Raw genomic sequence first — 12,110 nt, 5'->3', positions numbered from 1 at the left:
GGCACCACGGCTCCATCCCCTCCCTGGTGCATCCCTGGCTCATCGCTATGGCTCCTGCGCACAGCGGCAGCGAGGGCAGCAAGCAAAGGTAGCGCACCGGCCACAACTCCTCAGGGTGGGAAAGACACAGCAAAGCCAGGGAGACTTATTTTTCCCCCAGGAAACACTTCCCCCGTGCCCAAGAAGCGTGCAAGTCTGTGCTCCAAGGCCATTACGGATGCGAGGAGCTGTGATTACCAGTTTTGCTTTTGTGATGCTGAAGGCAAGCACCTGGCAGCAGGAGGAGCAGGGAGATTCCAGGATCTAATTCAACACTTGCTAGTTAAATGCAGGACTGTAATCATGTCCCTAGGCAGAGCCAGAGACATACAAATTATTTTAGCCGGCTGGTTCTATCCTCCTGCTATTGGCTACCCTACCAGACAAAACACTGATTTTCATCCTGGATGTTTAATATAAATATACGTGATTCAGAGGGAGGCACGGAGAGGGAGAAAGCAAAGTGAGAGACAAACAGATTTATAACAGGCAAAAAAAAAAAAAAAAAAGGTCATTTGGCACAAGTTGGGGTGCTCTGGTGCCAGGCAGCACAGCCAACGCTGAGAGATTCTCCCTCGATTTAGCTCTTTCTGTGCACACCCAGGCTGAATGCGATGCCTGGGGTGAGATGGAGATGGAAAGTGCCAGTGCCCCGCTCTGCCCGCACCGCCCGTGCCTGGCCGCAGCGCCACCGGCTGAAAAATCAGCTCCAGTCCTCTCTATCCATCATTTGTCCCCATCCTCCTCCGGCTGCTCTGCTTCTGATTATCACCTGTAACAAATACGGTGGCTGCAGAATAAAGAAAAGCAATTTTCCCCTGTAATTATTTTGCCATGTTTCTGGTGGGACTAATTACAGCTATTTGGCTTTGCTCAGCGCTCGGTCAAGCTGCACCCATGTGCAGGGCTCTCGCTCATTGTGCCAGCAAGACCTCGGCAGAGGTACCAGGGGGTCCTGGAGGGACCGACCCACCCCACCGCTCGTGGCTACATCCCCCATTGCCCAATGGAAATGCCAACCGGCGTTTAGTGAAGAAAGGATGCTATCCCACTAAAAACTTGACCATGGGCATCCCAGGAGGTGGCAATACAACATCCATGCCTTCACTAGCCCTGAGCAAGAAGAAAGAAACATCCCGCTAGTGCCTGAGACCGCCTTGATCCCACAGCTGGGAAAACGTTTTAAACAGTGAGAGGGATCAGCACTGCATTAATGAATCCGTCTCTTACAAATGCACTCCCTACCGCTCCCAATCGCAGGGATAATTAAACTCCAATTTCTTCCCAAGCCCTTCCAACATGTCTAACCCAGCTGCAGGGGATGGGAGACTGCAGAGCACTGGGAGATGGGCACAGCCATGATCCCAGAGAAACGATGCCTCTTAACGAAGCCATGGCACAGATTATGATGTGTGTGTTTGTGCTTGTTACGAGTCAGTGCACTAACGAGCGTGTCTCTGGCAGACAGGACCCAGGAGCACAATGCATCACAAAGATACAGATTTCTAATTAACAAAGTATTTTCAAGTAACTCTGGGAGTTCTCCACGACAGGTTCTGCCGCCCCTGCCATTGTGCTGCGATCCCTAATTACCAGCAGAGAACCAGCTACCAAGCCAAAATACTGATTACAAGGTCAAGAATCACCGTGCAGGAGAGGAGAGACCAGGTTGCCACATCCAAAGCCCAGGGTTACACGCTCCCTATGGATGGATCCTCCCGGCAGGTTGCAACACAGGACAGGAGATGACTCCAAATTGTCCGGTTTTGACCCAAAGTTGTCTTGCAGGAGAGTCAGAAGGCTGCCTCTCCAACAAGAAAGAAAGAAAACTTTGATTTTCATCCCCACCCAAAAAAAAGCCTTGGTGGAGGGGGCAAAGGCTTGTGAGACACCCACGAGCTTGGTGCCGGGGCCACCCAGGGACCACAGGGCAGCCCATGGGGCTGTGTGGTACCCCCAGCCCCAACGTTCATCACTGCACTGGTGCCCATTGCTGCATTTTTTTGTGAATAATTCATACTCTGCTAAATCGCTATCACGACAGCAGGCGCATCGTGGTGAGTTTCCCAACGCTTTTCCATTAATAACCCACAACCGAAAATATTGCCAGAGCCCCCAGTGCTCTGTCCCTGCTATAACCAAAGGCATGTTGTCACAGTGGAGAATTTAAGTCAGTTTCCCCCAAAAAGAACGGAGGAGCCTTTCCTTTTAGAAAGGCAGCTTTTAACCCCAGACCTCTGCCCCAGACCGGCTGCTGGCTGTGGGATGCTGGTGGCCACCGAGGAGTCTCCCCGAGCAGCCCGGAGAGATGGCAAGCGAGCCCCGGGCTCATAACAGGAGTCGTGACTCCACAGACCAACGGGATTCCCACCCCAGCTTCCAGACTTCCCTGTGCCAATGGGGATTTTACGAGGGCAGCCTCCGATAAATCAAAATAAAACATATCCTAATTAACAAGGGTCGTTCGTAGCTACTTCGCAAACACCTTCTCCACAGGGGCACAGCCAGCCCCCGCCGACCACCAGCACTCAAGGAGGGAGAGGAAGGGGAGGAATGGGAACTCTGAAGAAAGTCCAGGATTCTCCCCATTTATTGGCTCTGTTTAGTTTCTGAACAAAAATCAACCAGCGAAGCAAAGGAACAGGACAGGACGTGGCGTGATAAAACCCGCTACAGAAAGAGCTGGGAAAGTATTCCCGCAGGCTTCAGTTTTATTTCTGATGAAATGAGACTGTCCTCTCCTACTCCATCAGCGGGGACCACTGTCCCTCTGCTACCACCGCACCTTGCCAAGAGACGGATGCAAAGAGGGGCTCTGTGGCTCCCTGGCCATTACAGCCAGCTACTAATTATACCCCCAGAGCAGAGCACTGATGGGCTGTGGATGGCCAACAGACACACAACAAATTGTGGAAACTTATTATTTGTAAGTTCCTGCAATATCTGACAGCAGGGCTGGGTCAAGCCAACGCCAACAGGTGGGAACAAGCCCCTGTTACTCCCTTGGATGCATGGCAGGGCATTTGCAAACCCCAACCCAGAGCAGGGGTCTCCAGGGAAACCCCCGCTGGGAACTACCCATCAACTCACACATGAGACGGGGAGCATCCCTAACAGGGTCACTGCCAGAACACAAATAAAGCCGTGGGGGCTCAAGCACAAGGCAGATGCTCTCTCTGTTCTCTCTTTCTTCTCTACATTACAGCATTTAGATCTCAGCAAAAGGTTGACTTCAACTTCTGAGCACCTAAACCATCAACTCAGGCAAACCCCATCCTACAAACCCTCGCCGGGGCAGAGGCAGCAGCCAGCACCGCGTGCTCGCAGCCCCAGCGTCACTGCCATGCGGTCAGAGCTTGTTTTAAGGCTGAAACCTCACCCCTGCTATTAAACCCGTGAAAAACCTCAGCTATTTCCCAGCCCTTCCAAGGAAAGGCGAGCGTTACAGCAGGCTTGTAAGATAAAGCCTCGCAAATCTCTGGCACGTGGACACACTTGCACAACCACTCCAAGCTGATAATTAAGGACAGGGATTGATAATTAAAGACAGAGTGGCACAAAGCGCTGCTTTAATTTTTTTCATTTTCAAGAATTTCTCGTCTTTTGGGCTATAAAGTGCTCCCCGCTGCCAAACAGTGTTAACTTTAACGATGCCCTGATGGGATGACAAGGGGTGTGCATTTCCTATTCTAATTAAGACAGAAAACCCAGAGGATAACCGAGCGAGCTCCCGGGGTGCCGAGCCCTGCCCGCAGGGTGCAGCCTTGCAGCACGCAGCCCCAGAATGCTCCCTCTGTTTCTGCCACTTTACAGGGAAGAGCAAATTTTAGCCATCCATACACCCTAGGAAAGCCGAAGGCACAAAAGCACAGTTATCCACCGCTAATGACATGGAGGTGTTTCTCCACCTTTGGGTCTCTACGCTCAAACAGGGTGCAAAGATGCTGAGCCAGATCCCTGGGAGATGCGGTCCTGATCTGATTTGGCCATGCAATCCTTTATCCCCTTGTTTCTATTTTCCACCTGTGTCTATTTTACTCCCCTCTTCTTTTCAGTTTTTTCACCGGATTAGCCTCCACTATGGCTACAAATAGCATCTATTACAACAGGACCAAAAACTCTCTTGGGATCATGAGCCAGCACCTGGATACAAATCCTGACCCTGCCAGATTGTGGCTTCTTTTGTATTTCTCACTTCCTTAAACAAAAATAATAAATATATAATGCATAACATCACAGAAAACAAGGAGCCTTTTCCATCCCATCAGCCTCATCCACAGGTTTTTCAGCTCCATGGATCTGGGACAGCAGCAGCTGGGATGCTTTGCTAAGGACCCAGGCAAGGATGGGGCCGGGGTAATTTCCTCCTTATTTTTAATCAGTTCCCTTCATGCAAACACACTACAAGCCACAAGTGCATGATGACATGTGCTTAGACATTAATTATCAGCTAATTAGGCTGCGTTGGAGCAGTTTGTCTCCTGTTCTCCAATGCCCAGCATGGGATGTTTGCAGGACAGTTCAGGTTTGCCAGCCTGTTTCCGCTCCCTGGGCACTACCACACTGCTCTCCTCTGCAACTGGGATGCAACGGGGAAAGGAAAATGGAAAAGGAGGAGCACACCTCTGGGTAAGGATGAAGCAACCTGATACGCATGCGTGGGGAAACAGTGGTAAGACTGGAGACAACTGAGGAATTTGGAGGTTGTGGCGAGCCAGGAAGGTTGTGATGTCCCAGCTGGCTCACAGCCCTGCCTAATGGATTTAAGCACTTTCCTTCACTGCGGTGGATTTTTGTTCTTCCTGTCGCTGCAAGCGTGCAACAGGCAGCTCCCACCAGCACCCGCATTTGCACACCGTGGCCAACAGCATGGTGGAAAAAACCCTCCCCGCTCTCCTGAGCCCGCAGGGAGCCCTGAGGATGCAAGGAGCAGGGAGGGGACGGTCACCCCCTGGGGTGACGGTGGCTTTCAAAAGCCGACTCACCAGGACTGTGGCTTCCTCTTCATGATGCCCTGGCGTCTCCACTGCGAGTGGGGGCTGAGGTGGTAGGTGAGCTGCCGGCAAAGCTTCTCCATGGCCCCAAGAGAGTCCCCCTCCTGCAAAGACAAGGCAGGGACACCAGGTAAGGTGTCTGTAGCATTGCCATCACATCCACACGATGCTCCAGCCCAGAGCAGCTCCCTGCCAGGAGCTGGCAAGCCGTAAGGGATCACGCTAAAAATTGTATAGCAAAGGGGAAAAGAAATCCTGCTGACTGCGAAGATGCCCCAAGGACGGGGCGTTCCACCAAGGGCCACCCAGTTCTGCCCACCTATGGACATTGTCGCTGGAGAATGACCACAGGGGTGCACAAGTCCCGGTTAAGGACGAGGAGGTCCCTCCTTGGCCGCTGTGCTGGGGTTCAGGGGACCGGTGCTGCAGGGTTGTCTCTTTGCAATTCATGCAGCAGCGGCACCGCTATCGTTTTGACACTACGTAATGGCTTTCAGCATTAAAGTTCTACAGAGATTAATTAAACAAACCAAACTACCCATCCGTTAATGTCAAAACTGCTTTACAGAAGAGCAACCAGTAAGAGGCTTGGTGAGCTGATGGAGATCTCGGGAACAGTGCTTGTCAGAAAATCTCAAAACGTTATTTGTTAGGGGGAAAAAACCACCTTCAAGGAACACAGGGATTTTGGTGGAGTCTCCTCAATTCTGGTTACAACTTCCACCCACAAAAAAAGTGGGTTGGAAAACTTTAACTCTGAAAGTTTCTAAGAATTTGGTTCTAGAAATTTTGGTTCCTAAAAATAAAACAAAATACAAATACCAGGATCTGGACCATTCAATCGTGTTTCGTTACAAGATCTTTACATAGTAATGCATCTTATGACATCCAGTAATGTATACCGCCCACCCTGCTCTGCCTGCTTGCTCTCCGAATGGTCACAAGCAGAGATTAACTTGACCTAAAGAACAATAATGATTTAAAAAAATCAAGATGCAACCATTTGCAGCGTCCGCCTGGTTTTATGAAGCTGTTACATTATGAAACATCTTAGAGAAGATACCGAAACTTAATAGGAAGCATTAAAACAAGCAACCAGCCTGGGCTCAGCTCGCTGCTGCTCTTCATTCATGCTGACTGCGCAGGGCTTTGCCGTGTGCTGGGACAAGCTGGGCAGGGATGCTGAGGAAGATGCTGCACCTTCTCTACCTGAGCACCCAGTTACTGCTGCCTCCACATCCTCCACTTGAGGCCGAGCGCCCTGGCAGCCCAATTTACGCAATGTATTCTCCTACCTTGCCCCCAAGTCAGCAGAGCGGGACCAGCCCTATAAAGACATTATAAATATTGAATTAAGCAAGGAGCGATGGGGATGTTGACAAATCACCTCTGGGTGTGCAGGGAAACAATTACATCAGGTTTTCTCGGGGTAAAAAGAACAAACCACAAAACCAGGACAGAAAGAACATATCTGCAGATGGCTGGAACAGGAATGTCAGTGTAGGACTTGCAGTCTTTAGCTTCTCTGTTCAACCCGCTCTGTAAGATACGAAGCCTTGACACAAATGGGGGTAGTTTATTCCCAGACACATCCAGATGCCTACGCAGCAACTACCATTAATCAACAGCTGATTTCATTCCTGGGCGATGCCTGCCCAGCTCCATCTGCGCTAACCAGCAGTGAAGCAACGGCACCAGTGCTCACCGCCTCTGCCAGGCACGCAGTGACGGGCGATTTTGGCAGCTCAGGTAGAAACTCCAGATCCACAGATACCAGCAGGGCACAGAGCACAGAAAACACCGTGTCAGCACGAGCTGGGAACAGCGTGAGTCAGGAGCCATTTCACATCTAAGCTCCGCAAGCGTGTGACGGCTATACCTCCTGATTCCCAGGAAATAGGGGTTTAAGAGCATATTTAAACCCATACTTTTCAACACCTCATTTATCACCACGCTTAACTTGAAATAAGGGTTTTAATCCCACAAATTTCAATGGGATGTCAGCCTATCCTAAACCTCAGGCACGCCGCAATCTCCCCTCCTGCTGGCAACCCCGCAGCAAGAAATACCTCATGTTCCAGGCTTGGGGATGGATGAACCCTAGGAGGCTCAGCCTGTCAAATTAACACAGAAAAAGTAATGAAAGAGGAGGTTTTTATTTCATGTTTTCCACTGGAAGGTCTGGAACTGCAGACATTCTTTAATTAAAGCCTCAAAACATTTTGGGAAGGCAACAGCACGCGCTGCTCCCCCTAACCGCTCTCAACTTATTCTCTGCCAGCAACACCTTCCTCGCCATGTAACCAGCATCCCTAACGTGAGAAGAAAACGCCACAAATTTTGACACCTACCCTATTTTTTTTACCTTTGCATAACATCCAACAGCAAGCTGCCCAGTCCCATCAGCTTTCAATCAATCTATTTTTTTTCCAGCGGTTACCCTTGCAAAGCATTGCAACAGCCCCTGAAATAAGTGTCCGCTCTCAGCACTGCATGGGGGTTCCCCTCTCCAAGCCCTTATTGCATCACGTGGAAAAATGTTTGTTGAAAAGGAAACAGTGCTAAAATGCTGTGGAGTAAGCAGCCACCGTGCCGCAATTCCACGCTGCAAACTGCCCCCAATATAATCTTGAAAGAGACAATTAAAATGGTCTCCAGTATTATCCTGACCACTAAACTACTGGGGAAGTGAACTGATTCACAAGAGGAATGTGGCCAAAAAAAGGCTGAGAAAGTAAAAGAAACAAGTTTTGGCTGGTACAAATGTGGCAGGACCATCTTCTCTCTCCGGTAAGAGATCTGTTGGCCAAGCAGGGTGCTCCTGCTGGCCCTCGGTGCGTGGCTGCCAGACCTGCGCGCTGGGTCCAGGTGGCTGGTAGAAGCTCAGTCCTGAACTTCACATCATGCCAATTTCCAAGAAATTCAGCCCCCAAAAAAGCCCCTCAGCAGAACCCCAGCAGATCATCCATCAACACCAATACAGCACACCGAGGCCTCCAAGGAAAGATGCTAGAGCAGCGCAAAACGTATTTAACCCGTATCTCTCTGCATCAGTGGCCACAGGCAGCTCATCCTTCACGCGGTCCTCCCCACCACCCTTTTTTCCTCACAAGCAAGCTTGACTCATAAGCCCTGCACGTACTGGGCTACTTCTGTTTCGGGCTTTTAAACACTATTTAGAGAACATATGACTTCTGCACACAGCAACTCATGTGTCTCCTTCTGGTCTCAGTACCATGTGAGGGTATAAACCAAAAAGTATGGTCTTTTCCACACTGCTCTGTAGTTAAATGCCCCAGTTTAGCACTGGGATAAACAAACAGCCCAATTCAGAACCTCCATAAGACTTCATAGGATGCTATTCTGGGGTCAGGCTCCTTGCTCTACACATCTCATTCCCATCACTGCGCTTCACCCTGCCCATGAGCAAGACACAAACCTCTCTGCTTCAAGAACCCACTTCTTTTAGGGACCTTCCTAAACCTCTGCAATTCCTCCCCAGAGCTTTGCAGGAGCTCCAGAGCAGCCCCAGGCCTGACCTCCGGCACACCAGACCTGCCCTGCCTTGCATAAAACATGCACAGAAGAAGGGATTTAGCTGATGCATGGTGCCAAAGGTTCGTCTGATGGACTACACAGCGGCTCTTTTGCTGTTTTTATGATCCAAGCCTACCAGGAAAGAATTGAAGCTGACGCACACCCTGGTGGGACTGAGCCCAAGAGCTTGTTTGAAAACTGAGTCAGCTCACGAATCAGCCCAGCTCGTTTGGGTTGACAAAGTTTTAACCTCGCTGCCCGGCAAACGGGGAGAGAAGGGCATGCAGGGCTTCCAGGAGAACCGGAGGTTAGTGCCTTACACCAGCAGGAGCAATGATGCTGAGCACCATCCCTGTGGGCAGCTGTAGGCTTCCTGCCAGCGTGCCAGCGTTACACTGCGATGCCAGCCCTCCCTCTGATGCAGGGTCACCCTGCTCTCCATCCAGCACGCTCCTTGCTGCTCTGTCATCAGCGTCCTTGGGCACGACACAAGAGAAGACAAAAATGGCATCAGGTGGGCAGATGCTGCTGCCATCCTCCCTGGCTGCTTCCCGTGATTAACCACTTCCCGCAGCATCAAAAGCAATGCCTAAAGGTCTTTCTGCCCCACCTACACCAACCTATATCACATCACTTATATAAGGTCAATATAAGGGCGGGGTATTTTGGTGGTCAGAGGGCACATGAGTGGCAAGGCAGACTTACCCCAACCTGGAGAAATTGCAACCCACAGCACCGGGCTGGCAAACACTATATGCCATTTCCATAGAAGGGACAACAATCAAGCACAAGACACGTACAATGAGAGCAGCCGTTTGCGCTGAGCGTGTTGTCTTACCACCAGAACCGAGTTGCAGCAGCAGTCATTCCCGAAATAACACACAGGGATGAATGCATCGTAAAGGCATCGCCAGTGCTACCATGGAAGACCTGGCCCCTTCCAGAACCACGCATTCAAGGTGCAGGTGCATGGGAATGCATATTTGTTACTCTGGTTTCCAAGCTCTGGGAGGAAAAGTGCCGAGCTTCTCAGGGTTGGGGAGATGGGATGGACCACACGGAGTTCGGCTTTCCCAGCTGACGATGCTGCCAGGAAAAAGGCTGTTTTGCAGAGCTGGGATATGCCCTTTCTCTTAGCACTACACTCACAGACCAGCTGATAAATGCTGGTACGATGCTGCTGCCGAGCCCTCAGCTGAGCTCCCCACGGATCCATTGGCTACGCATCTGGGAACATCTGTAAGTTTGCAAAAGCTCTCAATGCCGCGATCCTGCCCACACCCGTACAGCTCCTACATCAACAGGGAGAGAAACCTGCATCATGCATGCAGCAAAACGGCTTTGAGCAGTACCTAAACAGGGGGCAAAGCCTCTCCACAAGGAGCGAGCGAGCTGTACGGCACCCTTGTTCCTCTTCATTCCCCTTGGCTGCTCCACTGGCAAGCTTTCAGGAGAAGACATGCCTCGCAGGGCATGTTCATGCAGCACCCTGCTCCTCAGCAAGACTGACGAGCCACAGAGCCAGCCCAGGTGGGACCAGCATCAGCTCAGAGAAGCAGGTTTTGGGCAACGTCTTGGCTTCTGTTTGCCCATGTCCTCTCCGAGCTGGCACAGACCCAGCACAGTTCCCAGCCATCAGACACGATGCTGAGCGCAGGATGGAAGAGGGATGAGGGGAAAGCTGAGAGCAGAGGCTCTTCCCTGCAAAGGGCCCCTTTCCCCATAATTCTTCCTCTGTCTTCGCCTGCCTCCAGCCCTCTGGAGAAGGAGAGAGGGCTGCTTGCTGCCAGGAGGAGCCCAGAGATTCATGAGATTTTAATCCCTTAACAGATTTCAGCTGGGAGAGGGATTTGTGGCACATGCCCCATCCGCAATCTGCAACCAGCCCCATACCAACAGGATCTCATTCAGCTGGAAAATGATGGGGAGCGGCACGAGCCAAGCCCCACGGTGGAGGGGGTGCCCCAAGCACATGTTGAGGACCACCAAGCTCCTGACCCTGGCTCCAGCCCCAAAAGGAGAGTTCTGGATGAAGGGATGGAACAACAGTGCTTGAAGTGGAAATCAGTTAAACCCCAGGGATAAAGGAGAGCAGGTAAAGGCCAAGCTCACCCCAATGCGCCCTGCTAAACCTGCCCCGGTTTCTGCAGGGGGACCTGGTTGATCCTCACTGATGGTCCCACCTGTGGTGCTGGAGAGATGCCTTTCAGGCTGTACCAGCCCCCAGCCACAGCTCCCGCGGGTGAGGTAGCACCCAGCATCTGCACAGCACTGTTAACCCCAAACGAGCCATCCTTGGACGTGTTCCTCTGGACGTGTTCCTCGCCGCTCCGCCAGCAGAGAGGTGACACCATGGGAAAGCAAACATGGGATGGGCAGGACCGTGTTTTCACCGGGATTAAATACCCACAGCATCACTGCCTGCCCTCCTTGCATCACCGCACCACAGCAACTCCTGGGCAATGCAAGGAGGTGAAATTTGCACTCACAAACCGAGTTTTAGGGCTGCTCTCTCAGCCAGAGAGCTCAGAGGAGGAGCAAAGCATATGAAAGCCTCATGATAAAGATGTTACTGCAAATTAATTTGTTTTCATTAACAAATGAATCAACCGCTCCTCCTCCAGCAGCCGAATCCCTGGTGGTGCACAGAGCCCGAGGGAAGGTGATGGTGGGGGGTTGCATCAGGGCCAAACATCGTGTAAAATAGGCCAACGTTAATGATTAAAGAGCCCTGGTAAAGAATTCCTGCTGCAGCACGGCAGGGGATTGACCCAAATTAGAACAATTAGCCATTGTCTCGGGTCGCAGGAAGCGACAGGTTTTTTCTCATGTTATTTACACAGTCCCACATTTCTGTCACTTGCAATCAATCTCTAGGAAAAAAAAAAAGTGCTGTCCTGCAAATCTTAGCATGCAAAAGTCCCGTATTGGCCCTCCCAAATAATGATTTTGACTTAATTAAAAATTAATTCCTTTTTTCCCTTTCCTGTTTCTTTCAAAAAACTTTTCAAACTTGTAACATCTCTTTGTGGATGCTGCAGGGTTTGCTGTTGCCGCTCTGATGCACAAAAAGGTCTGTCCATGCACAAATCATTACAGCCACAGGCCAGGGAAACTGCATTCCTCCTGGGAGCACCGTTTCCCGCGTATGAAATATTTGGTGGGGAGACCCCTCAGCCGAGATGTTTGCTTCCCATACAGTTCAGTGAATGGCGACCCTTAAAGCATGACCTATTTCATAGCCAGAAAAGACAGAGAATGATAGATTTCCTTCCAAATCCTCTGCCTTGTTTTATTTTTCTTGGGTGATTGGCTAGGACAATAGGATAATAGTTTGGACTATTAAGCAAAAGTAAAAAAACCAAACAGCTGAGAGGAGAAAAAAAAAAACTTCACAAGGGCAAACAGAGTTATTACACAGTTAAAGACATGAAATAGTGAGAGATGCTCTAGGAAGCCCTAGGACAGATCATCCTCCATGGCTTTGGCATGCATGAGATCAGTATTATGAATTAGCAAGACGCAAAGGAGAGCAAACCC

General features: G+C 50.6%; 1 protein-coding gene across 1 annotated transcript in view; it reads right to left on the bottom strand.

Annotated features, from left to right (window-relative positions):
* The window catches only part of LRRC75A (leucine rich repeat containing 75A), a 97,200-nt gene that overhangs the window by 34,215 nt on the left and 50,875 nt on the right, over window positions 1–12,110 (bottom strand). Inside the window, exon 3 of the mRNA XM_055716709.1 lies at window positions 5,025–5,137. Coding sequence (XP_055572684.1) covers window positions 5,025–5,137 — 113 coding nt within the window. The remainder of the gene's footprint in view (window positions 1–5,024; window positions 5,138–12,110) is intronic.

The sequence above is a fragment of the Falco cherrug genome, chromosome 1 (genome assembly GCF_023634085.1).
Source record: "Falco cherrug isolate bFalChe1 chromosome 1, bFalChe1.pri, whole genome shotgun sequence".
NCBI lineage: Eukaryota > Metazoa > Chordata > Aves > Falconiformes > Falconidae > Falco > Falco cherrug.
This window is presented reverse-complemented; position numbering and strand designations above follow the sequence as displayed.